The sequence below is a fragment of the Psittacula echo genome (assembly GCF_963264785.1).
Source record: "Psittacula echo genome assembly, chromosome: 4".
Lineage (NCBI taxonomy): Eukaryota > Metazoa > Chordata > Aves > Psittaciformes > Psittacidae > Psittacula > Psittacula echo.
Window position 1 is genome coordinate 49,518,514 of NC_137738.1, and position 27,688 is coordinate 49,546,201.

General features: G+C 35.9%; 1 protein-coding gene across 1 annotated transcript in view; it reads left to right on the forward strand.

Moving 5' to 3' along the window:
- MED23 (mediator complex subunit 23) overlaps nucleotides 1-27,688 on the forward strand; it is a 40,896-nt gene that overhangs the window by 5,384 nt on the left and 7,824 nt on the right. The window contains exons 4-24 of the mRNA XM_080616156.1: nucleotides 91-215; nucleotides 364-475; nucleotides 1,199-1,297; nucleotides 1,834-1,935; nucleotides 2,934-3,003; nucleotides 4,647-4,759; nucleotides 5,982-6,077; nucleotides 6,652-6,669; nucleotides 12,838-13,038; nucleotides 14,561-14,704; nucleotides 16,155-16,300; nucleotides 16,871-17,116; nucleotides 17,315-17,457; nucleotides 18,011-18,185; nucleotides 19,942-20,105; nucleotides 21,223-21,347; nucleotides 21,848-22,053; nucleotides 23,011-23,191; nucleotides 24,397-24,567; nucleotides 25,836-26,052; nucleotides 26,839-27,075. Coding sequence (XP_080472282.1) covers nucleotides 91-215; nucleotides 364-475; nucleotides 1,199-1,297; nucleotides 1,834-1,935; nucleotides 2,934-3,003; nucleotides 4,647-4,759; nucleotides 5,982-6,077; nucleotides 6,652-6,669; nucleotides 12,838-13,038; nucleotides 14,561-14,704; nucleotides 16,155-16,300; nucleotides 16,871-17,116; nucleotides 17,315-17,457; nucleotides 18,011-18,185; nucleotides 19,942-20,105; nucleotides 21,223-21,347; nucleotides 21,848-22,053; nucleotides 23,011-23,191; nucleotides 24,397-24,567; nucleotides 25,836-26,052; nucleotides 26,839-27,075 — 3,091 coding nt within the window. The remainder of the gene's footprint in view (nucleotides 1-90; nucleotides 216-363; nucleotides 476-1,198; nucleotides 1,298-1,833; nucleotides 1,936-2,933; nucleotides 3,004-4,646; nucleotides 4,760-5,981; nucleotides 6,078-6,651; nucleotides 6,670-12,837; nucleotides 13,039-14,560; nucleotides 14,705-16,154; nucleotides 16,301-16,870; nucleotides 17,117-17,314; nucleotides 17,458-18,010; nucleotides 18,186-19,941; nucleotides 20,106-21,222; nucleotides 21,348-21,847; nucleotides 22,054-23,010; nucleotides 23,192-24,396; nucleotides 24,568-25,835; nucleotides 26,053-26,838; nucleotides 27,076-27,688) is intronic.

Genomic DNA, 27,688 nt, shown 5'->3' on the forward strand with positions numbered 1-27,688 from the left:
TCATCTCTTTGTGTTAGGGTACTATATGAATTCGACAGTTTTTTTCGCTGCCTGTAAATACATTCTTTCTCTATTCTACTGCTTTTTCAGGAATCCCATGAACAGTGTGTCCAGTGGATCGTAAGGTTCATTCATAGCCAGCATAGTCCTAAAAGAATTTCTTTTCTTTATGACTGTTTAGCAATGGCAGTAGAAACTGGACTTCTGCCACCCAGGTAAGTAACTATGTCAGAATGAATCAATCAATAGGGTTTGTGGAAGTTGTAATATCGGAGGCTATTTTATGATGATGTTGTAAAATTATTGCTGGAGAACACATGCTTATTATCTGTCACTCATTCTTGCATTGTCTCCTTCTGCTAGGATGGTTTGTGAATCTCTGATAAACTCCGATACGCTTGAATGGGAAAGGACCCAGCTGTGGGCATTAACATTTAAATTGATCCGCAAGATTATTGGAGGTGTAGACTACAAGGTATCTTCCACCCGTTCCTGTCTTTGTGCTAAGATGCTTCATTTTCTGGCTTTGTTTTTATGATTCTGTGCCAGAAACACACAGTATTTCAAAGTCTGCTTTGATTATGAAAGAAAAAGATAATTCAGTGAGACCACCTTTTATACTTTTTCATAGTTGAACTTTAATGGGTAATTCTGTGTGGACAACTAAACTCTTCCTACTCTTTATTGCACAGTCATCTTTCGTCCCTCTTTCAGTTACAAGGTAAATACCCCTAATGCAGTTGCAGAAGTGGTAGATGTGATACTATCACGCATGGAGGCTTAAGTTCTGTTATCTGCTCTGTCCTATGTTGCTATGTAGGAAAAATGTCTTAAAAGCTGAGTCTTTGGCAGGGTACAACTCTTAACAGAAGGAGGAGGAAAGTGCATCTCTTGGAGAGAATCACCTCACCAGCATTGGTGAGTGTGTTAGAGCCAAAAAGCCATAAAATACAACATGGTACTTCTTTCAGCCTGTAAAGCGCATTGTAGGTTGGATGTCTCTGGCTGCACATCAGAATTTCAAGAGTTACTTTCTCATCTGGGATATCCTGAGATTAAGAAGTTCCATAAAGGGGCTTAATGTCATTAGTGTAACTAATGTGTCTGTCCAAGTAGTGTCTGACCATATTGATTGTCTAATCATTTTGCCAGAAATAAAGAGTATCTGGGAAAATTAATTTTGTGTGCTTTCTTGTAGGGTGTGCGTGATCTATTGAAAGTGATCCTAGAGAAAATCTTAACAATTCCAAACACTGTGAGCTCAGCTGTTGTACAGCAGCTTTTAGCAGCAAGAGAGGTAACTATCTGAATTCTGTACATTATCACTATAGAGGAAGATAGACTTCATTCTTTTATTATTAGTGAGTTCCTAGTAGCTGGGATGACTCTGAGAGTTGGTACAGTTCAACAGCAAAGACTTACTTTTTGTGCTCTAATTCTTTTCTGTAATTGTATTTTATGCAGTAAACAAAGAGCTTTTTTGGAGTTGTAGATAAGCACTAAAATCTGTAACAGGAGGGTCAGGCCCAATATTTGATTTGCCTAAGATATATGAGTTATAATACTGAGATTAATTTCTTAATTTTTTATTGAATAAAAATAGTAATTGTTTTCAATACTTCATAGGCAGGCAGAGGGGCAGACATTTACATAGGATTAAACAGTACAATTAAAAGCAGGTTTTAAACTAATGTTCTATCAGAATATGACTTGAGAAGAAGTATTTAATTGGTATATCTATTTTCATGGGCTGCCTCAGTAGACAGACTAAACCTTTGTTTACCTTATCCAAAGTCTTTTACACTGATGTATTTTTTATTTATTTATTTATAGGTGGTAGCCTACATTTTGGAAAGAAATGCGTGTTTGTTACCTGCCTACTTTGCAGTTACAGAAATCAGAAAATTATATCCTGAAGGAAAACTTCCCCATTGGGTAATGACATGATATCAAAGCATATAATCTGAGGTTTTGTTCCACATAAACCAAAATGAGTTATGTTTTTATAAATAAAATTTAAACAAAGATTTAAAATCTTCTATTCAACAGTAAGGTCTGTGATCGGGCATGTAAATGAAATTATACAGGCTTGATGTGATTGTAAGCAGCTCTGTGTGTTCTTGCATGAAATTGATGATGTAGTGCTGACCTCTGGTTTGATGTTCAAAACTCTAGAAGCACTGAATTGGTTTTGTTGAATGCATTTGGAAATGCAGGTCCCACTTAATCTACCAGTTTGTGCTTTCTCTATGGCTTCAAGATAAGAGGAATCACTTTAAATAGCTGACCGGTGTTTTCTTTTTGTTTAAATTCAGTCATACAAAAATATTTGGGGCTCTCATGCATTGAAAGTGGTCACTGTTTCCAAAAAGAATGTAACGTTGATCTAGTTTTTAATTTTGTATTCTGTTAAAATAACTAAGTTTTTGGAAAAGAATTAAGTCCTGACTCCCTTGAATTAATGGGGAAAATATTACTGAGTTCTTTTGAGCCAAGATTTAATTTAGTTTAGTTTATAAATTAATTATTTAATTAATACATTAATGTAGCTGCTTTGTGGAATTGTTATTTAAAGGCACAGATTTGTTATGAACAGAAATTCTAAACTTGTCTTAAATCATCTGTTACTAAATGGTGTGCATTGTTTCTCTTACGCATACTATATTATTTCAGTTATTATATAAACTCTTATATGAGTGCAAACGGAGAACAGTGCTTCCTGACCCTTCTTAATTAGGGCACATTTTTCCTTTTGTAGTTTTAGGTTTTGAATTACTTTTCTGACTTGTTGAAATGTGTAGTAAGCCAGTTATTTACTAGAGTACTGTTTATTTTATAAAAACATACAAACTATTTATAAGTCTTAAATACTCTTATTAGTATCTGGAACATAAACCCTTACCTTTCTTTTAATTTTTTTTGTCCTCACCCAGTTACTGGGTAATTTAGTATCGGATTTTGTGGATACCTTCAGACCTACCGCAAGAATAAATTCCATTTGTGGTAAGAGAATGATTTCATGAGTGACTTAAAACTAAATTAATTCATTTTTAACTCCTTTTTTTCTTATAACCTTTTGGGGCATATATTCATCTAAGCTAAATTATTCAGAGCTTATGTTTCATGAAGTATCTTTATTCTTGTCAGTTTGGTTACAGACTTCCCAGTTTTTGCTCTGAAGGGGAAAATTTATATTGATGTGTTCAAAATATTTTTTACTACAAGCTGGTAGTGGAAATGTACGACTTGTTACATGGTCATGTAGTTTCTAACTACAGTAGAAGTTAAGAAAATTGTAGATTTTCTAAGCTCAAGGCTTTTGAGTTAATACAAATCTACTGATATGTTAGTCATGGAGTATTTTATGACTTCAGCTTCCATTGGAGCTTTTGTAGCTGCTCAGCCTTGCTGTTGCTGCAGGCTTCTGTGTGAACCTTCTGTGAGGCCAGATAAGTACTGGCTCTCCTTTTCTGTGAAAGAAACACTCGCCTTTGTTTATTGCTAGAAATCAGAAGGTTAAAATTTGGCTGTTTTGATTGTGATGCCTGTTGCATTTTTCTTCAAAAAGATAAAAATCTTCTGTTTTCGTTGAGAATTAGGTAGCTTATTAGGAGCTGCATTATTTCTTAAGTCTCAGCAAGGTCTATTGCAACTGAGCTTCCTCAGTGCAGAGATTAAGAATGTAAATTCATTCTAATGCTCCAAAGCATTACGTACTTCAGAAGCATGTAGTTATTTGTGTATTGAAAATGTGGCATAGCTTTTATGCATGTGACTTGCAGGGATCACACACAGATTTTTACAAGACTTACATGTGTAAATGTCCTGCATAGATAGGGTTGAAGGGAAGAAAGAAATGTTTCTTTACTTGTTTTATCTGATAGTGATATGGCCAGTCTGGACAATAGAAGTCATGGGTTTTGAACTGACAGTGAGGTTTAGGTCAAAGTTGAAGCACCTAAACTTAGATGCTGATACACAGGTGTGCTAGGGGGTTCAGTTCAGATGCCTGTGTGTAAGCAACTGAAAGAAATCTCAGGTGTTTAATCTTACTAACAGGTCTAAATTTACAGTACAAAAACTTCGTGTATGATGACTAAATCATATTGGCCTACACTGACTGAATTGACTAGATCTCCATTGGCTACATGTACTCCATTGGAGTACAGATGCTTGTATTTGACTGGTTTACTGACATTTTAGTTTTAGCAGTTTACTAGTTAACAGAATCCTGCTCGTATTTGTCTTACAGGGTGAAAACTGGAAGACTAGATTATACCCTTATTTTAGAAATGCCATTTTCTTTGTGGAAAGGGTCAGTGTGCCAAAATTAAATCCCTAGATCAAGCAATGGTAATGAAACAGTCTTCTAGTAACCTAAAAGGGCACTTTTAGATTAATATTTGCAAATACCTCTCTTTTTCAGGGTACTCAATCTGAATAAATGGTGATTTTACTCCTTAGATTTTTTATTAGGTGAAAATCGGTTCTAAAACTAAAATCAGCCTGAAGCAATCTTATGGTGAAAAGCTTTAAACAGTGGAAATTTAAGGGGAACACAAAAGTGGATGAGGCCAGGTTTTGCATCAGAATGATTAAGTGATAGGCCAGTTTCACTGTCTTAGAATTTGTTTCATTGCATGTAGGTCGCTGTAGTCTTCTTCCTGTTGTAAATAACTCGGGTGCCATGTGTAACTCGTGGAAGCTGGATCCTACAACCCTTCGTTTTCCTTTGAAAGGTCTCTTACCATATGATAAGGTATGCCTTATTAAGCTTCTTACAAATGTTATATTCAATAAATGTAGAGCTTTTATATCAAGGGGGGGGTGGAAATAATTGTGAATATCTGATTGTTCCAGCTAGGCTAACATTGAAAACGTAGGTTTCTTCATGGTGTTAGGTATTTTGATGATCTCAAGCTATATGCAGAGGACCTTTAGGGTAGTGTGTGGTATAAATGCTGCCCAGGATGCTGAAGAAAATGAGATGTATGATGTGCTTTGTGGGGGGGGGTGTGTGTGAGAAGAGCAAGTGAGAGCACAGAATAGATTGGAAAATTAGTTTAGCAGTGGAGAGATGGAAGAGAATGGGAATGTAGTATCTTCTTTCTGTGCTCTTTGTTTTTTCATATGAAAGATAATTTTACAGTTCAAATTTCTAAGTTAGCTTATTTAAACTTAAAATTGGGTGTGAAATAGTGGTGTACTGAAAGAATTTAAAAAAACTAAAGGATCAGAGCAAAAATCCACATTGTCCAGCCTCCCATTTCCCGTATCCTAAATATCTAAGGAAGGATATAAGGGTAGTGTATCTAATGACATGTATAATGTTCACACTTTACGGTCATTATCATTTTGGGTATTTCCTGATACAGGTGTTGTTTCTTATTATTTAATAAACCCTCCTCTTCCAAATATTTGTTCAGTCTCCTCTTGAGCCCCTATAAGCTTTTAGCATCCTTAACATCCCTTTGACAGGTAGTTCCGCATTTGAACTTCATGTTGCATGAGAAATCAGCTCCTGTTTGTTTTGAGTCTAGCTTGAGATAACATTTGTCATTGAAGTAATTCAGCTATTGGAAGATACAGCGAGCAGCTGTTCCATTCCTGATTTCTTTACACTACTTACGTTTTTTATGTCCCTTGGTCCTGTGCTTCCTCATTTGTCTTAACCTGAGTTCCTTCAAGGTCTTGATGATCTTCCAGTGCTTCAGGGCTGTTTCAAGAAGTATGCCATCCTTTTACTGAATGAATAATGTTTATCTATTTGGTCCGCCATAAAACCTGTCACTTCCTAGGAACTATGACTATTTCCTTCTTGATTTTGGGTATTAGAGAGCAAAAAGATTTGCCAGATAGGTACTATCTGCATAAATTAAACATTCATTCTTACATGAACTCAGTTAAACATAAACTCAGTATTAAGCGTAATCTTGAGGCAGTATATATTTGTATGTGATTGTTTTTTGTTTTTTTTTAAGGATCTGTTTGAGCCACAGACTGCTTTGTTGAGATATGTGCTGGAACAACCGTATTCAAGGGATATGGTCTGCAATATGCTAGGTCTGAATAAGCAGGTACTGTACTATGCTATAACGTGTTTTAATTCTGCATAGAATCTGCACTATTCTTTTTCTCTTTTCTTTGCTATAGCTAACTAAGCAAAACAGTTTAGGTCCAGAGACTGAATTTTTTTATTTATTTTATTTTTTTTTATGAGATCATATTAGGTTAATTGGACACTGTTGTTCCTATCATTTATATATTGCTTTACAAATGTTAAATTGAAAACTAGAGATTGAAAATATGATTTTTTTTTTTTTGCATTGCTTTTTTTTCCTATAAGGCCAGCCTCAAGTGCACCTTTGACAGACAGTAGGAGACTGCTAGCTCAAATAATAAAAATGGTTATTGTTCCTTAGGTTTTAAAGCGTTATACTCTCTTGTATTAGCATGTTATGGTACTAGGACATTGAAAAACTGGGTTTTGTTTTGTTACATTTTTCCCTTTTTATACTGTAGCATGGGAGGGCTTAGTCTGACTTGGGGATCCTTGAGGCTGGCCTCATAGTCACTGTTTTGTCTTTTCTTTTTTTCTTCCTTTATTTTTGTTCTGTCCTGTCTTGTCCTGCCCATCCTCCAATGCTCTAGACCTTGAACATTGCTCAGGTATGTTCACAACCTTACTGTTGTATTGTGACTAACGATACGCTGGCCGCTTTGTAGCCACTGATTCCAGTTAGAGAATACATGTACAGTCAGGGCTTGAAATTGGCAGGACCACTAGTTAAGGGCAAATTCTCACTACAAATTTCTAGAGATACAAGAGATGTAGCATAAAGCTGACAGTTGGTGGTCCTTTGGTCCTAAAATTTTCATTGGAATGGACTGCTACAATTTCCCTTACCAGTCTTAAGAACTTTTACTTTGTCTGCTGGAATTTTCAGATGAGGAGAGATTCTGAGTTCAAAATTTCTTATGCAGGTGGAAAAACATCCACTGCATTTGATTGTAAAATTATAAAGCTGTAAATACATTATTGTAACACCCTCCCTAAACCAAAAACAAAAAAAAACCCAAAACCAAAAAAGCTTTACTAGTGGAATTTTCTTATCATTAGGAAGCCTCTGTAAGAAACTTCCCAACAGGCAATTATTATACTCTCCAAGCTAGGTTAAAGAAAAGTAGTGCAGAATACCACGTGAAAAGTAGTTCCTTAAAATTTGACTACTTGTTTAAATAAATAAATGAATGTCAGAGTAAATCAATCAAGCAGACTTCTGCTTGAAACTTGAAATTATGGGTATTAGGTTTACAGTTGGTCCCTTGTTACAATTATAAATTCCCCATCTATTTAAAAAAAAACCCCATTATTTAAGATTTATTAAAATAGCGTTGCTGTTTGCAATACTATAGTGAAGGTTGTGTCAGTGTTTCCATTTAAGAAACTTTTTTCAGATTTGTAACTTGACTATAAAATTTACATGATCCTGAAACCTTGTGTATATTTCCCATTGTAAGTGAAATACACGAGTAATTTTTCTGGATTGGGACAATGGTTTTGAATGCGCAGATTCCTACATCTTGGCAAACAGTACTCTGTGTTGTATATCACAATCTTTTGTATTTGAAACTTAAAGCAGCTGAAATGATAACCCTTGTAAATGAGCTGCTAGGTTTAGTGTTGAAATGAGTAATATTTGTATTCTGTGTCTATTTCTGTGTCTACATTCAGTTAGTCAAACTATGCCTCTATACATCTTGTAGCTGGTAAATAATACAAGATCTAGACAAAAATATTGAATCCATTTTGTTCTTATAATTCTGGATGGTCTGTGCCTTCAGGTCAAAACACATTGATATTAAAAATGCTGGGTTTTAACTCCTACTTTACTGTCCGTTAAAAATACTTTAAATGAAGTAATGAAATATATCGAACTTTATTTCTTAAATTTTGTTTACTAGTATAGGAATACCTACACAAAGTTTCAACCTGGCGTGAATTTTTATGGCCAAGGAACAAACTTGAAGAATGTAGCTTATAAAGGAAATGCTGACAGAACATGAACTATAGCTGTGCTACTACAGTTACATCAGCATAAAGATGTTTGGGCTGTTGAAAATTTGTGAGTTAAAAATACAAAGATAGGGTGGTGTAGTGATACAGAACAAGAAGTAGTTTTCCATTTAAATGTTAATATGCTCTGTTTAAAACTGTGGAAAACATTAAAATTTGACTTGCTTTTAGTTACAAATTAATTTCGTGTTATAGCTTGATTTGTTAATGTAGCCATTTGACAAAAAGTAGTAGCATGCTTTTCAGACGTTGTGTAACTGTATCAATGCTTTCAGTGAAATGGCTGATAATTTTGTATTTTATCATTAGAACTGAACTAACCTGCCGAAGTAAATTGTAATATGAGACATTTAGAAATGCAAGTATTGGCAAGGTTGTTTCAAAATAAGTTCAGAAACACCTCAAAGCAATGATCGTTATTTATTTATGATTGTTAATTATTTATGTGAAGCTTCTGGTATGCTGTGTCAACTATTTATACAGATCCAGTTGCAGGATTGGACTCTTTGAATCTTTTGGCATCATAAACTATGTATGGTTGAGCCAAATCTGCCCTAGTTCCCAAAACTCTTGAAGATGGACAATGAAATTTTCCAGTTCAATTTTAACTAAGTAGTTCTGTGTTAGAAAACTGGTCACTCAAGCCATCTCTGGGATGTATTAAAAGAACAAAAACAAAAAAACCCAAACAAAAAACAGTACAAATCCAGCTGTCCTGTAACCTTGCAGAGAGAAAAATGAAGGTAAAATTTGTTAAGTTTATAGATTCATATGTTCCTTTCAGGATTCTAAGTTTTGCTGTGGAATTTTGTTGTGGGATGAGGTTTTCTAATACCTTTATCAAGTATATAGCTTCAAGTCCAGGTGTAAAAGTACGGACTTCAGAATGTTCCTTCAGTTGAAGTCTGGGGTTTTTTATATTTTGCTACTGTTTACGTCTTCTCTTGCATACCTGTTTGCACTGGTCTGTAGGAAGTAGAGATTTAAATTGTATTTTATCATGTGTGTTATCATGGTTTACGGTTGGACTCGATGATCTTAAAGGTCTTTTCCAACCTAAATGAATCTATGATTCTACATCAGTTTCTATTCTGCTAATAGCTGGGTGATGCTCCCCAGTTCTTAATTATCTTTTAAGGAATTTGCTGAGGTATGTAACAGCCTGTGTTTAGAAAAATTATTAGCAGTTCAAAGTGTCTTAATACACTGATGCCAAATTAAAGTTTAGAAATTCTACAGTTGAGCTTTAGTAATGTCTTAAGGACATGAATTTACTTCAGATGTTTTGGTTTCTATCTTTACCTTGTCTGTATGTACAGACTTGCATGAAGAATAAAATGCCATTTTTGCTTGCATAACTGTAGTCAGGTTTGTATTGCAGTCCTTTAAACAATGAAAAACGTTGTCATTGATTTCTCTGGGTTGGAGAATAATTTTATGGTGTCTTGGTTCTGTGATGTTATTCAAACTTCTAATTAGCAGCTATTGTATTAATGATTTTGCTCTTTAAATAGTATATTTGGCTGGTCACCTTTTAAACCAGCAGCAGTGATCTCCAGCTTTTGACTAAGAAGTTATCTATGCCATACTCCATTCAGGTGAATGTGTAGTTGTTTTTTCTCCTAGCTACAAACCAGGATAATTTGCTTGTGGAAGATGTTATTTCATGTTTTTCCATGCATTGTGTAAGAGGAATAATTAAGTGAAGGGAATGACATAATGCAATATTCAAAAATTGACTTACCTTTCCCTTTTATTTTTAAAATATTGTAGGTTGATGCTGGGAACTTACTATGCAATATTGCTAGTGTTACTATGGCAAAGTACTTAAATTAAGGGGTGTGAATATTTTCATGTATTTCTGATTGTGAGAGTGTGCTTTGAGAACACTGGAGTGCAACTTGCTTGTTGAAAATTACTCCTTTTTTAATGAGGAAGACTTGAGAATGCCCACTGAACTTGGTAGAAATAGAATCAGGCGTAATATAAAGCCTTAAGGTTTTGTGGCTTGATAGCATACAGTTTTGGAAAATGGAAGTGGCTGTGGCTATAGTTCTGTCTTGTATTGACTACTTCAAGCATTTAACTTGCGCAGTCTTGAGTTAGATTTTCGGAGACACCATTTACACTTGCAGGCGTCTGAGGCTCTGTGGTTTGATCTTCTGAATCCATTTCTTAAGTGCAAATATTTATTAAATATTTTTGAGCTAGATGTTGTTTGTTCAAAATATTCAAAAACTATAATAGCTTGCAGTTGGCCTTACTGACTTCTCAAAATAGCCTTCTTTTAAGGAACACTTTGAATGCTACACCCCCCCACCTCCCATTCCACCCCCTAAAAAACAGAGCCCAACCAACCAGAAAAAAACCCAAACCAAGTCAAAACAAACCCAATTTGAAGCTTTGATCTGCTTAAAAAAGTACCAGTGTTCCATCAGAGGGCTGGTGCAAATTTGTGCAAAAATGTATTTTCACTGAAAATACAGAAAAAGAATAAGAGAAAAAACGCCAGAAGATTAAATTAATGAAGATAGAATGTGAAGTACTGCTATATTTCTTTATGAAAATTGTTCTTAAAGCAATAAAAGCATGATTTTCAGAGTAAAAGAATGAACTTGGTTTTTTTTTTAATTTCCTGGATCCTAAACTTTTCCCAATTTTAGGATTATTCAGAATAGTGAAAATTCCTACTGGAAATTCTGGCTTTCTTTTTAACGTATTTTCGTATTGTATTCTTTGAATAACATTATTCTAAATTAATGTAGCCTAACATGATTAGGCGTTTGGACATTAACCCAGTGCTTAGCAAACTATTAAATTTTTTTATTAATTGTTAATTTATTAATTATTAAATTTCAAGCCCTGTACATAGTAGTTTTGCATGCTGGATTATAAACTAGTCTGTAGTGTTGTCTGTTGCACCCTGCTCTGCTTCATAATTAGTTGCTTTGGGAGGGGGAAAAACAAACCACAAAAACCCCGAAGTATTCTCAACTGGTGGTGTTATACTGCTTTCTGTAAACCTGTAATGTGGTTGATCCGTGATAATGGCATTGCATACTGGAAGAGAAGGTGAAACTGTAATTGATGCTTTCTGTTTTATTTGGAGGTTTGCATTAAGCATGCTTTAAGAAAGCACAGCTGGAATTGTAGCTTTCTGCAGTTTTGAGCTGGCGAAGAGCATGCAACAGGGGATGCTGTTCACTATTTTATCAACTTTTCCCATTCTTGCATTTTATTTTTAATTGAAGAGAATCTCTTTTTTTTTCATAGCAAAAGACTACCATCGATGAAGGTAGAACAAGCATCTCCTTTCAGCATCTCTCTTTACTTTTATTATTTCTTTATTAATTAAATGGGGTTTTTTAGGCTGCCTGGCTAGTAAGTCAAAGAACTCATTAAAAGGCATCCCTAAAATATTTTATGAGTACTTGGGTGATCTTTTTAAACTTCTTTACACACACACCTTTTTGCCTCTAGAAAAGGATACTGCATTTTCATGGTTATTGTTGGGGCAGCTCAGTTCCTTTTCTTTGGTATCATTAAAGTAATAATGTTTTCTTTAAGGCTGCATTATGTTACAGGCATCAGCTGTAAAAAAACCCAAAACAAAACATTCCTGACCATTCCTGAATAGAGGTTGTAATAAAACAAACAGAAGTTTGTTTCCAAAGTGCTAGCTAGCACTGTTTGAAATTAGTTAAATTCCACACAGCTTTTTGTCCTTAGTAATAGTACGAGAGTAACCATGCAAACACAGGTAGTAAAATATTTTTGCACTAAAGAACATATGATGTGTGACATTATACTTGATGGTCTTAAATTGAAGATTTATAATCTGAGTTCCAAATCGCTGGTAGTGGGCCTGCTATACGTACGTCTGTACTAACATGCATTTGGCTATATAATGCATTCCTTAATCATTATTAAAAGTCATCAAGGAAGGTGTGTATTTTAAATTATTTCTGTGCTTGCATAGCTTAACTGTGGAGACCGTGCCAGTCTAAATCTAATATCTGAAGAGCTCATTGCCATACCTGATTTCTGTTCTATTCACAGTATGTAGGTCATACCACTTTTATCAGATTAATTTTCAAGTCTTTTTGACCTTGTCTTGTACCAGGTGGTACTGCATCAATGGGACAGCACTTAATTATATGTGTATTAATCAGATGTTAATTCTGCTACTAGTTATAGGTGAGCCCAAAATGAGTGAAAAATAGAATAGTCATTAAATATCTATATTGTGTATTGGGGTGTTCCCTCTGGGTTTGGTGGTATAATGATACATCTTTTTCTTTATGGTGATCCCTACTTTTGAAATGGACTTAAAGGAGAAAAGAAGAAAGGAGAGGGGGAAATACATACACACGGAAACCCCAACACCAAACCTCCAACTAAACACAAGTACCCCCACCAGCATGTGAAAAGAATAGACTTTGTTTTCCATTAATGCAAGATCAGAGAAATAACATTTTGTATGAATTTATTAAAAAACACAAAACCCCTAGATGTTATTTGTGCATTGATAACCTGTGTTTTATAACTGAGTAGGGAATTATGTTAATTTGATAAAATGTAAAAAATCACTGTGACCTGTAACATAGTGCAACTTTAATACACTGGATTATCCTTAAGTTCAGACTTCATTTCATGCTTCCCAGCCTTCTGTCAAAATACTGTGCTGTAACTGCAACTATACAAGTTCTGAAGTTAATGGCAAGGCTTTTGGAATACTGTATCTGATCTCTGCCTTACAGCACAAGCAGCGCTGCCCTGTGCTGGAGGACCAGCTGGTGGATCTTGTGGTGTATGCCATGGAACGATCTGAGACTGAAGAGAAGTTTGATGATGGTGGAACCAGTCAGCTTCTGTGGCAGCATCTCTCCAGCCAGCTCATTTTCTTTGTGCTCTTTCAGTTTGCAAGTTTTCCTCATATGGTCCTGTCACTCCATCAAAAGGTAAATTGTTTATATCGCTCCCATATGGTAAGAGAGATTTTAAAAATAAAACAAGTTTTTTTTGAGGGGAAAAAAACCCAAACCAACAAAAACCGTAACCCCTGCAAGAAGTTTCTGATGTGTAAGAATTAAACTTTTGATCACTACGCTCTGTCAAATTCGCAGGTGAAATTCTCTGTGAGCTGGGTCTGTTTCTAGAGTATTCAGTTACAGGATGTTTCACTATATTTGGATTCAAGATGTGCTAGTAACTACAATAAGGACATAAACTGGCATAATTGATAAGATAAAAATACTGTGCTGGTGCATCCAATTTACAACCAAGCTTCAAATATAGCAAACTCCGGGTTCAGTTTGTGATCTAAAGAAACATGCCACATAAATGGCTGTAAGAACTTGTAATTTGTCTAATCAGTCCAATCAGAGCTATCTAATCAAAGGTCATTTTTCCAATTACAGTGATATTGGCAATGACAGTGAAAAGTTATTATTACTTCCTAATAATAATTCTGGTAAGACTGATACACTGTCTAGTATTTACACTTTTCTATGGTCTCAGTGCCTCTCTGAATTCTGACGGGGGTAGTTTTGCCAGTCCTTCACAAGAAAGGAGAGTAGGGGTTACAGTAAGCCAACATCCTGAGCACTTTGCTGAGAGAAAGTACTGTGTCGATGGTAGGAAAGAGGTGTTCTTTCTCCTCACTGTGCAAGTGATTAGATTGTGGCAATTTAGATAGTTTCTAACATGGACAACACATTGCTCCATCTTCATTTGCTCCCATTTCCATGTTACATAAAAATTTGCTGTGTATGTTATGTTTTACTTGTGATGGAGTCTAGTTCTCTGTTCTCTTTGGTATCCTTGAAATTAGTTTTACTAGGGTTGCTTTTCTTTAATTACTCTTAATGAATTGTTGAAACAACGGATCCTATGCAACACAGCTGCACAAATCTAAAACTAAAGCAAGCTAGATAAGAGTAGAGGTTAAGTGTATAGTACTGGTTATTAGAGATTTGCTGTTAACAGATGGAGAAGTTGAATAACAAAAAAATAAATGCAAATGGGTCCGTATGAAGCAAGCCCAAGTTCTGGTTCAGAGACTTTCTTTGTAGATAAAGTTAATATAAAACCTGTGGCCTGCTGCTAGCAGTGGCAATGCTGTACTTGGCTATGGGGCTACAAGATGACAATTTAAATCCAACATTTATGAGTTGTTAATTTTTTCAAAACGGTGATCCTCAAGAGCTAAATATTTTTTTAAATCTTGCCATTAATTGTTATGGCTCTCCCAGAGTCTGTTTCTGTGTTACAACTACTACAACAACAACTACTACTGTATTACAACTACTACTCCCTGTTTGCCATCTTTCTGAAAACATAACATATATTTTGGCTTAAATCCTGCTGTAAAATTCCAAGTAATCTCTGCTGCAATTGTTTTAGTCTGCCCTTTTATAGGAATCTTTGCAATGATTTTTCTTCTATGTTCAGTATTTGTCTGTTACTGAGTGTGTTTAACAGTTGGCAGGCCGTGGCCTCATTAAAGGAAGAGACCATCTGATGTGGGTGCTACTCCAGTTCATCTCTGGCAGCATCCAGAAGAATGCATTGGCTGACTTCCTCCCCGTTATGAAGCTTTTTGACCTCCTGTATCCTGAGAAAGAAGTAAGTCTTCTCTCTGAAATTAAGTTTTGGTTTTAATTCAACTTGAGACCTTCATATGTCAATATCGTTCTTGAGTCACTGATACAGCAGTGTGCTGTGTAGTTGGAGAGAGATGTTTCATAATTAAATGAAAATTTTCAGGATTTCCTAGCTGTGTTTTTGCAGTAGCCACATTTGTGCGGTGTTTTTAGGGGTGAAAAAGACTCTGTTAACTCCTCTCTTCCTTGACTTTGCTTTGACTAAGGTTCTGAGGATTTTGTTAAAGCACTGAGGATACTGTTAAAGAATAGTGTGGAACTTGACTGTTCTATCTGTGCTGTAACAGAATAATACACTGAGAGATGCTTTCAGCGAAGAACTGAACAAGACACATTAAATTTATTCCATAGCAAATAAAATCCTAGTTATGCTTTGTACGTTTGTGCATTCCTCTAGAAATAAGGTTCCTGAGGGAGAGTTTTGGAAAGTTCTCAAACTTCTGTCATGACAGCACTGTCAGCATGAAGTCCTGGTTACTTGCTGTTATCATAGTGACTTCTTTTTTGGGTCAGTAGGTATGTTAACACAGATGTGTGGTTTACCATGCTGGTATGTAGCAATTTCCCTCACCCCTCCCCCCGTCAAGTTAGTTTTGACCCACAGAAATTCTTCAGTGCAGTTTGTTTCATGACCTCACAACTGGTTTTGTCAGTACAAAATACGGGAAGAGTGACAGTACTATTTGCTTTAGATGTAGTGATTGGCTCTGCATTACACTTGTTTAACGTGTTTGTCAGAGTAGGGCATTTCTGAGGATTCAATTTCACAAGCAGCTTAAATGTTAATCTACAGCTGTTGCTCTTCAAAGGATCTTCCTTGCTAATTCCCTTGATTATGTGTTGCTGTTGTCTCACTTGTGCTACTAAGAGTGCTTGTGTGGTGGAAAGCGTACCAAAGGGAGAGAAATGTGGATGTTGGCAAAGGAGAGAGCCAGACTGCCTTTTCCAATCCCAGTAATATACCTGAGTCTGTAGCCAAAACCTTTTGAATTCTGGGGTGTATCTGTTCCTTTTCCTAGGAAGTGTATTGATCTCTTAAGTGTAATGAGATTTTTCAGAAAATGCTGGTGAACCACTGAGCCATAATTGATTTCTGAATAATGTATAAGTGTGAGGCTGAGAGTAAAAGTATATGCATCATAACTATATATGTTTTGAATTTATATACTCAAAGCATGAGCTTCTATTTGCTGAGGTCTTAGGTTATTTATTTGAGGTCCAGGTCTTTTCTAGAGCACTTGATACTTAAAAATGCAAACACAGATGAGGGTAGAATCTGTGCTCTAAAAATGTTGTGTATGGTATTGCAAGTCAGAAAAAGCAAAACTTGACCTTGTGAATGCTGGCTGTCTAAGTTGGTTTTCTGTTCGTTAATACGTGCAATATGTCACATTCATGTGTTTTTTCTTTAGTATATTCCTGTACCTGATATTAACAAACCCCAGTCAACTCATGCTTTTGCAATGACCTGTATTTGGATACATCTGAACCGGAAGGCCCATAGTGACAACTCCAAGTTACAGATTCCCATTCCTCATTCTCTTAAACTTCACCATGAGTGAGTTTTGAGGGTTTTGTTATGTTGTGATTTGTCTTTAGACATAATGGAATAGGAAGCTTTAAGTCTGTATTCAGAATGTATTGTGTGATGGGGTGCTGTATAGGGGTTATCAAAGGAATGAGCGCAGTCGTTCAAAAAGCAAGAGCTCAAAGTCAAAATATTTCATAAAAAATGAAATACTCTTTATTGTACAGCTAATAGGAATGATATATTGCACCTCAAATTAATGCATCTTTTTTACTGATGGAGAATTTGAAAGCAAATTGACAGGGTTTATTACACTGTAGTTTGGAAACTGAATAAGCAGTACGTTAGGTTTTGTCTGGAAAAGTGATTTTTAAAGCGTATTTTTCTCCTGAGTTGTTTCTCTGATACAAGAAAATTGCACACAGTGAAACTGGCGTAAGGTGTAGTCATTTTGATGTGGTGCAATTAATAAGTATTTTGGGGTTTCTACTGTTTCACAATGGATTTTTGGTTGAGGTACTTGTGGCTGTACTCTTGGACTGAATGTGTGGTGTTCTGCTTGTTACTTTCTACTCAGTGTTTAATATCTTTGGCACACAGGTTTTTGCAACAGAGTTTAAGAAATAAGAACTTACAGATGAATGACTACAAGATTGCCTTGTTGTGCAATGCTTATTCAACTAATTCAGAGTGTTTCACTTTACCAATGGGAGTGCTAGTAGAAACAATTTATGGAAATGGCAACATGAGGATACCTCTTCCAGGGACTAATTGCATGGCATCGGGATCTATTACCCCGTTGCCAATGAACCTCTTGGACTCACTCACAGTTCATGCCAAAATGAGGTACAGTATGCAGCTAGGTTTTGTTTGTTTGTGGGGTTTTTAATTTTTTCTCTTGTAAATCTGCGTTTAACTCATTGTTATCAGGAAAGCTTTCCTGTGTCTGGACATGATAAGTATAGATCTGTTTATTTATTTAGTAAATTTCTTAACTTTCAAGATCTTGTTTTTGACTGAAAAATACTTTTTCTCTTTCCTCAGTCTGATTCATAGCATAGCTACAAGGGTAATTAAGTTGGCTCATGCAAAATCTAGTGTGGCCTTGGCTCCTGCTCTTGTGGAAACCTATAGTCGCCTGCTGGTTTATATGGAAATAGAATCCTTGGGCATCAAAGGCTTTATCAGTAAGAAAGAAAACCTTTTTTTCTTCCCCCTTCCTTTTGTTCAGTAGCATTTTCTTTTAATGGCAACTAGAGAACATAGTAAAAATGAAAATAATGATGCAGCATGTTGAATACATGTATAAATTATTTTAATATGAAAGAAACTGTAATATTTATGCTAGTGCTGCAGTAAATTTCAGATGAATGTGCTGCTCTCCCATTATGCCATCAATTGTATGGTCAGGACCTCACTAGTTGCGCTGTGTTGTGCAAAAATATGCGTAGTGGAAAAGAATAAGCAAAGTTACTTAATTGGGCACAAATGATACTTCATTGCTCTTGTTAAAATTATTTGCATGTCTGCTGCCTATGTTCATTCAAAAGATTATTGAGCTCTACACTTTTACAGCATCTTCAGACAGCGCTTGCCCACTCACTCTTTGTAGCTAATACCGTTTTCAAATCAAATACCTGACTTGCAGCCTAATACAACCTCTCTCCACAGTGTACTCTGGAGTTGTATTTTAAAGTGTAATCACTTGAAAAACTTATTTTACAAACTCTTTTTCCTAAGGTCAGCTTCTGCCAACAGTGTTCAGATCTCACGCATGGGGAATTCTGCACACTCTACTAGAAATGTTCAGCTATCGGATGCATCACATCCAACCTCATTACAGAGTGCAGCTGCTCAGCCATCTTCACTCCTTGGCTGCTGTGCCACAGACTAATCAGAACCAGCTTCATCTGTGGTGAGTGATGGCTACCATATTTAATCGTAATCTCAGATTTCTCCATCATATGTGGAAAGCTGTGTGAGAGCTATGTTTAAAAGGGGCATAAGTGCTTCCAGATCTTACTTCTGTGGCTAAATTGTGGTATCCCAGCAGGTCATGTTTCAGAAATACAGATGGATGTTAGTGGTAGTACTCCACAGCATTGCATGAGGCAGTCTGTTGTGCAGACATGGCAGCAGTGTCACAGGTCAGAACACGTGGATGTGCACCAGAAGTGTCATGTCAACATCTGCTGGAAAACTAGAGATAAAGGGCAATGCCCACTACTTTTAGTTATAGTCATTAGCTTGTCTGCCAGCGGGACTGTGCTTGCTTACTCCTGTAGAGGATGTTTAATTTCATTACAAGAGTTAAGTTGGTTCCACTTAATTCTTTTGTGAAGTTAATTTTCAGTCAGATTAGAGAAATGATCTGATTGAGCCTGCAGCTGTAAAGGTGCTGGTGCAAAGTTATGGTGGCTGTACATGAACTTCAGTAGAGAAGAAAGTGTCACTTCCATTGTATGGTTTGTGTCTTACATCAGTGTAAACCATGCATAAAACAATGGCTAATTTGGATGCAAGAAAGGTGAAGAAGCTGATTGAAGAAGCTGTAGAGTTGATATGCAGATAATTCTAGGGAAAAGGTTTGAGTTTAACTTAACTGTTAACAAAGTTGAAGGGTGTGAGGTTTGGTTTATATATAGAATCTGGGGTTTGTTCTAGAAGAGTTAAGGAAAAATGTCCATTTACACTTACAGTAGAATACTTCTCTGTGGGGGTGTCTGAGGGACACAGAACAACCTAATTATCATCAGTTGATATCAAGGAAGTCTAATTGCACACTAATTTCTTAGCCCAGATTCAAATTGCTCTGTTGCTTATCCTTTACCAAGAATAAAGAGAACAGTGTTCAAGGTCGTGTTGGACATGGCTTTAAGCAACCTGTTCTAGTGGAATGTGTCCCTGCCCATGTCAGGGGTTTGCACCTAGGTGATCTTCAAGTCCCTTCCTGAGCCATACTATGATAAGTGAAGACAAGTTTCTCCTTAAATTCAAGGTCTTGCTCTTTTTATTCACCTAAATCTTGTTTTGTCATCTTAGTCTATGAAATATGGATGTTAACCAGTCACTTTTGATAAGCACAGCATGCAACTAGATTGGAGTAAACTAACCTATGGCTTTGGCATTTCAAAGACACAATGTTATAAAAGTCTTTTAAATTACTTGAAGCTACCTGGTGTGAAAAGCAATTCCAACTAGAGCACTGGAAAATAAAGTGCTTTCAATCATTTCTTTAATAAGGACAATTTAGTGCTGTCTGCTTCAAAGTGATAGTTAGCTTTGAAACTTCCTATGCATTATTCATGACTTTTTATTCTGGTTTTGCATACATTTATCTATATATTATTGTTCAGATGAAGATGCTAAAAAGATAACAAAGGAGGGAATGCTGTAAATTGGGGAGACTTGAGAATCTTTTTCAGGGGCTCTGCACTTGGGATTTTCACTAAATCAACTTTTGAGAGATTTATTTGAAAATAAAGCACTTAAATAGTTGCTAATAGATTTATTAAACAGTGGAAAAAGCAAACTTGTGATAAGTTAAGAACATAATTTTTAAAACAAATGTTTTTGTATTATTTGAAGCAGAAAATAGAGGAAAAATAGGTATTTTTGGAATCTTAGCAATATAAGCATTGTTTGCTAACTGGACTGTTTCCTTCTTTCAGTGTTGAGAGTACTGCTCTAAGGCTGATTACAGCTTTAGGCAGCTCAGAAGTCCAGCCACAGTTTACGCGATTCCTCAGTGATCCCAAAACAGTTCTTTCAGCAGAATCAGAAGAACTCAACAGGGCTTTGATCTTAACTCTAGCAAGAGCAACACATGTGACAGGTAATGGCAGTATTGGAAATAACATCTTAAGTGAAAACTGTAGTCAAGCCATTTCTTTAAAATGCCATTTAATAGAGTATCATGGAAATGACCCAGTCATAAACCATATCCCAGACAATTCTGGTTTTGAAAAAAGTATAATTAATTTCCAACTAATTGTTTTCAGGCAAAAAGCTATTATTAAAGCAGTAGTGAAATGGAACATCATTTAAAACTTAATTCTTATACAGAAATAATGTGACGAATTTCTCTTACTGTCTTATTTTCAGGGTCATGAGTTTAAATTTAAAAGTTTGGATTGCTTATTGGTACATGCCATTAAAAATAAAAGAGACCATGTAATATTCACTGCAAGTACGTTGCTTGTGTGGAAGCCACGCTCTCTACAGCTTGCCTCTAAGAAAAAGTAGTGTGTGTTTTGGTTTTGCTTTCTTGGGGAATGGAAAGGGGGAAGCTTTTATTGTGTGTTTTAATGTTTTAACAGTGTACTACAATGACATGGGTCAGGCTTTTGTTAGCTTTGGGAGGGATATTTCTCTCCCTTTTTATGGTTCTTGTCTGGACACCTGCTGGAGAGTTAAAACAGGTGATTTCACAAAAAGGTGATTTGAAAGGGAAGGGGCTTCTTTGTATTAGGGGTTTTGTTTCATTCTATTTTTAACCTTTCCTCAACCTTTAATGTTAACGCTGGATTTGGGGGGATGAGGCTTGTGTTTTATTTCTGCAGCTTCATTGGGAAAGCTGAATGGCGTTTTTAAAGCAATATAAAATGGCATCTGGCAGTTTCATCATAATTATCTTCCCCAGGATTTTTTTAAGTCTAATCAGTTAATCAGCAAAAGCTTGTACTGTCATTACAGGAAATTAAATATAAAGTCTGAAAATCATGATTGTGTTATATGTAGTTCAAACCCTAAAAATAATTTTGTTGTTGTTTATATAATAAAAAATATAATGTCCAGCTTGTTCTATAGAGTAAATAAGATTCAGAGAACAGGTATGGGAGAAGTTGACCAAAAAGGAAACAAAAAAACTGATGCATGTGACTACAAAAGGAATACCAGTAAGAATTTTGTGTGTGTGTGTGAAATTCTAATATCATCAATCCATTTTCTAGACTTTTTCACAGGCTCTGATTCCATTCAGGGAACTTGGTGCAAGGATATACTGCAGACTATAATGAGTTTTACTCCACATAACTGGGCATCACATACACTAAGCTGTTTTCCAGCTCCTCTGCAGGTAATAGTTTCAAACTGATGATTTTGTAGTTAAAATTGCATAGAATTTACTCTGTTAACAAGATACTTAGCCTTTTGCTAGTTGATGTGATTCTTCCCCTGTCCAGACTACATTAATCTCAAGTCTAAAGAATGCAGCATGATTGTAGCATTGCTATTTTTTCAGAAATGCATTAGGTCTGCTGGATTATTATAAGGCTGAGTCTGGCCAAGTGATATTTCCAATGGAAGGTAAATCAGATCCATTTAAAAAAAAAAAATAAAAAAAGTGGAATAAAGAGAAAAGTTGGAAAAGCCTTTTTTCTTGTGAGCAGCTTGTCATGTGGCTTTGTTAGTGACAAAACAGTAGCTGTAGTGTCATGGTGAAGCACAGCCCTACCTGGCAGGTTTATATTGTACGAGGAAGTAGGAACTCATAAGATGCTAAGTCAGGTAAAAGTTCGCCTGTTCAACTTTTTTTATTGTAGGCTCTCAGTCACAGAAAAGGCTACTTTATTTCAGGTGTTCTTCAAACAGAATAATGTACCTCAGGAAAGCCGTTTTAACTTGAAGAAGAATGTCGAAGAAGAATACCGAAAGTGGAAGTCTATGACCAAGGAGAATGACATAATAACACACTTTTCTGTGCAGGGTTCACCCCCACTTTTCCTTTGTCTCCTATGGAAGATGTTGTTAGATACTGATCACATTAATCAAATTGGCTACAGGTGAGCTTAAAAGATGTGCTATTTCTCAAAGTTGTTATAGCAATGTTCTCAGCTCTGAGGATATAGGTCTTGTGCATTAACAGGATTAACAGCTCGATTTGTGCTTTTTTTATTAATTCAGAGCATGCAGAGCATGGAAAAAAGGAGCGGAGCTAGGTATTAGCAAGCATGTCATAATAATTGTGCACTGTTAAAGACTGGTTACACCACACAGTAGGCTGCAGTGCGTATTCTTCCTGGTAAGAGACAAGGATGTGAGGTGTTTGACTTAAGCAGTTTACTTGTAAAGGCAGTGTTTCAGGCAATCTGAAATAGCAACCAGAAAATATAAAACATTTATCTACTTAACCTTTAAACATGAGTAAAGGCCAAATATTTTTTCAAAAAATAAATGTTGGATTAAGATGAAAATTTTCTACATAAGTAGTAGTCCTACAATATCTTTTTTTACTTGTTCTTATCAGTAGCATCATCAGCTGTAGCTGTGAAAAATGGATTCTTTCTTTCCAGTCATTATTAGGTCTGTTGCAACAATTAATATTTTGACCTTGTGTATTACTCTTCTGTGCAATGATGAAATACCAGTATTTTAATGTTATGGTTATATTGTAATGCATACTGCAGGAAAATAAAGGAGTTGCAGAGAATTGTCCTAAGAGGTGTATAACTAAAAATGCATAAGTAATGTGTGGGTTCTGTGCAGAATACTATACATAGGAACTTGAAGCATTTTTTTCTGATTAGTATTTATACTTTGGAATTCCATTGCTATAAAGTTTTTTTTCTTTGCTTTGGGATGTTCTTCATTTAATAAAGGGAGGCTTTTGTCTTTTTTTTTTTTTTTTTTAAGACGATTGTCTTAAACCCCACTGTTAGGAAATAGACCGGTTAAAAATATTAAAACCAGTAACAATTGCTTGCTGCCTTTTTTTTTTTCCTTCCTTTCTGCCCTGCTAGAGTATTAGATAGAATTGGAGCCAGAGCTCTGGTGGCACACGTCCGGACATTTGCAGATTTTTTGGTGTATGAATTCTCTACCTCTGCAGGAGGCCAGCAGCTCAATAAATGTATTGAGATTCTCAATGACATGGTGTGGAAATACAACATTGTAACACTGGATAGGTTGATACTGTGTTTGGTAAGTATTGTCTTAGAAGGTAAAATGACAGTTCATTACGCAGTCTGCTTTGAGTCACTTTTGTAGGAACATTACATGATTCAGAAGCAAATGGAAAATCTTGTACCCATCAGAGTATGCTTTCTTTGCTTAGAATTCAGCCTGTTTGATCAGAAAAGTAAGAGAGAAATGGCTTTCTCTGTCTTTTCAGGTTATCTTACAAAATAAGGCAGAACTCATCTAGCAAGAATGAAAATTTCCTTCAGTAATTATTCTTATATTTTAAAATGTGATTTTTACTTAAAGCTCATTTGAATTTTAGTTTGGTTTTCAAATTGAAGTTCGAACATATCAGAGTGGCCAGAAATTTGAAACAATTTTAACTTAATTAATTGATTACTTTCAGTAAGAGTATTGACAGCTAAAAGAGAGCTAGAGTTCTGGGAGAATGTGCTATCATTGGGGAGTTTGTAAGACTCTCTGCGTACGTAATAAAAAATGTGATGGGTACTTTTCACAGGAGGTGATTGAAACTGCCTCTGTTCTGTGTCTTCAATTGAAAAATAGAGTTGAAAGTCCGTATGTTCAGTGTGAATTTGTGTGCAGATGTACCTGATGTGTAGCCACATTTGCTAGCCAGTGTTCAGGGGTTATAAAGCAGACAACAGCATCAACTATCATCAATAAACATAAACATCAATTCCCCTCAGTTCAAGAAGGACAGGGACCTGCTGGAGAGAGTCCAGCGCAGGGCAACTAAGATGATTCAGGGAGTGGAGCATCTCCCTTATGAGGAAAGGCTGAGGGAGCTGAGTCTCTATAGTTTGGAGAAGAGGAGACTGAGGGGTGACCTTATTAGTGTATATAAATATATAAAGGGGGAGTGTCACGAGCATGGAGCCAGACTCTTCTCAGTGGCAAACAATGATAGGACAAGGGGTAATGGGTGCAAACTGGAACACAAGAGGTTCCACTTAAACTTGAGAAGAAACTTCTTCTCAGTGAGGGTGACGGAACACTGGAACAGGCTGCCCAGGGGGGTTGTGGAGTCTCCTTCCCTGGAGACATTCAAAACCCACCTGGACACATTCCTGTGTAACCTTATCTAGGTGTTCCTGCTCTGGCAGGGGGATTGGACTAGATGATCTTTTGAGGTCCCTTCCAATCTCTAGCATACTGTGATACTGTAACTATAATTCTTTGTTTTCTAATCCTTTTTTTTTAAGGCTATGCGTAGTCATGAAGGAAATGAAGCTCAAGTCTGTTACTTCATAATTCAGTTACTCTTACTGAAGCCTAATGATTTCAGAAACAGAGTGAGTGATTTTGTGAAGGAGAATTCTCCGGAGCACTGGATGCAGAACGACTGGCATACTAAGCATATGAGTTATCACAAGGTATCAAAGCTAATAAAATTGTGTTGTTATAAAAGTTCTTGTGAAGTTGAGATCATCCAGAGTCTTTTGTGCTGTGAATGACAGGACAGCTCTATCAAGTTTTAGTCAGTTGTAATTTATCTGGGCTAGAATAAAAAGTATATGCAAAAACAATCACTATGATTACGTAATGATGTTAAAATTATTGTGCAGTGATATTCAAAGATAGAAGCAGCTGAAGAGTTGGTTGGAGGTTCATTCTTGCTCATCTAAATCCAGTTGTTTTAAAGTCTTGGTTTTACTGATACTCACTTAGAACAGTCTTTGTGCATCAGAGAAAAGATATTTCCTTCTGGTGTTTTATGAGTATAGCAATAGCTAAACTTACATTTTCTCCTAATTGTTGAAGCTGCCATCTCCTCTGTGGCAAGAACATGATATCCTGTTATGTTAGGGAAGGGAATTGCTGGGATTTGAAGGCTGCTGTAACATAGTGGCTTCTGCTAACTAGAAAAGGATGAACCAGTGGAGCATATTATCAAAAGATAAATCAACACGGGGATTAAGCAGATACAAGCAAAGTTGTGTAGCTAAACACATGCAGTCTAGTTCTGATCCAGAAGCTGTTTGGTCTGTATTAGCCTTCTGCTTTAGCCTTGCAGTGTCTTAACAGTGCCTAAAAGTGTAAGGGTAGCAGGGAAGCAAATTATCTTAGCCTGGGAAGTGCTCTGACGTGGCTGCACAGTTATAGACCCCATCTGACACATAGAAATTTCAGTTACAAGTAAAACACTATAAGCACAGCCTTCAGCTGTACTTATCTGGTATTTGAGTGCACTCTAGTTCTTTCTCTGGGAGTTACTATTTCTAGTGTTCTGATTTAGTATATGATACAGAAGCTTTCAGCAGTGCTGATTTTACGTTAGGGTTTCTCTTACAATACTTGGTAAGGGACAGGTAAGCGCTGGCTGCTTTCAGCTTTGCCTTGGAGTGCTTAATGTTCCCTTATGCTCGCTTTAACTGGTGGTGAAACTTTGTTTTGTTTTGTTGGCTTTTTTTTTTTTTTTTTCCGAATAAGTTATCTACTAGTCTAATAACGAAATAATTTCACTTGGAGTTGAATTTTCTTCAACTTTCTTCTTAAGCCTTACAGTGAAATCATCTCACTGCAGTCATACAAGATAATAAGGGTTATGTATTGTCTTTTTAAAGCAGTGTAGATGCTGGATACTTAGTGTATTGCTTTTAAGGAAAGAGCTTTTGATTTTGTTGGATTTCTTTCCCTCCAGAAATATCCTGAAAAGCTGTATTTTGAAGGCTTGGCAGAGCAAGTCAATCCCCCAGTTCAGATCCAGCCCCAATACCTACCAATTTATTTTGGAAATGTATGCCTGCGCTTTCTGCCAGTGTTTGACATTGTAATTCATAGATTTCTGGAATTGCTTCCAGTGTCCAAATCACTAGAAACTTTATTGGATCATCTGGGAGGTTTATACAAATTCCATGGTGAGTTATCTGTGAATATAGCCTTTTATTCCTGTTGCCATCATTCTGTTCTCCTACATTCGTAATTTTTATCTGCTATGACAGCGCTTGAAGCCTTTCCTATCCTGTAAGCTACATGTACATTTCCACGGAGAAGTAAAATCCCTATTTAGCGAATTTCAGCCTGATAATAGTGAATTTTAGTCAGGTAGCTCTTGCTAATTCATGCTTCCTCTACAACTTTCACTTTCATTGCCTTCTAGTTGTAAGTACTTGGACCTGCGTTCTAACAAACTTTCTGTTACCAAGACTGAAACAGCTAAAAAGCAGTTCCTTCATCTGTCCTTACTGAAGATTCAAATATCTGATTTTTTTAACAGTTTTATAACAGCACCTTTATAATGAGTTTTTTGTGTAGATGTCATTGCTATGTTATGCCCAGACAATTTACAGTATTGTCTTTACTGTGATTATACCTAAATTCTTCTAGATATATATTAATACCTTTATACAAAGAGATGATTGGGACATTTTAGTTACAAATATATTAGTTTTATAATTAAGAAACGAACTGCCAGTAATACTGACTTTCTTTGCTCAACTTATACCTTTCTGCACACACATTGAAGTGTATGTAAAAATAAGGAAAATTACTGTTGTATAGAGAAATGAAAAATGCTTTTTTAAAATACATACAACGTACTTTTGTAGAGCTCTCGATTTTAATTTTATGTTTGCCACCACGAAGATAATAGCGATGCTAGAAGTTATTTCTGATCTTTGTTGTTTTCCTTTCCTTCTTGGTAGATCGTCCAGTGACTTACCTGTACAACACTCTTCACTATTATGAGATGCATCTCAGGGAGCGCACAAACCTCAAAAGAAAACTTGTTCATGCCATTATTGGCTCTCTCAAAGATAATCGCCCACTAGGCTGGTGTCTAAGTGATACTTACCTCAAATGTGCTATGAATGCCCGAGAAGAAAATCCATGGATTCCTGATGACACTTACTATTGCAAGCTTATTGGAAGACTAGTAGACAATATCCTTCTTAAAGTTTACATTAAATAAGCTGTACCAATGTCTTATAGCTTCTTTTGATCAAAATATAAAGTTTAATTTCTGTCTATTCAGATATGAAATAAAGCGTAGAATCTTTATTTAGCTGCTTATACCAGTCAAAATTCATATTAGATTACTTCAGTGTACTTGTTTAAAAATTAGTCTACGCAGGAACTGTGCTGTAAAACGTCTTGAAAGATGTCATGAAAACAAAGAACAGTGCAGCTCTATAAATGTTTCACTGTTTAATGCATCACTTATAAATACAAATACTGATGTTTATGTATTCCAAATTGAATTCTAATTGCCACATAAAATCAGCTTGATACAAAGCATGAGTACATAAATGTAGAAATGAGTATTTCTACATTTAAATGAGTATTTCTACATGAGTATTTCTGCATTTAACAAAAAAATGTAGAAAATGAGGCTACTTTTTTCCCCTAATGCCATTATCAGTATTACTAAGAATAAAATATTGTAAGCAGTGCCACATGTAAGATGGTATATAACTAACTGTGTCTAGTTGAAGATCAGTATATGTGCTGTTAGCAACAGCTGAGAATCTCTTTTTTAGGAAGTAAAAATAGAAG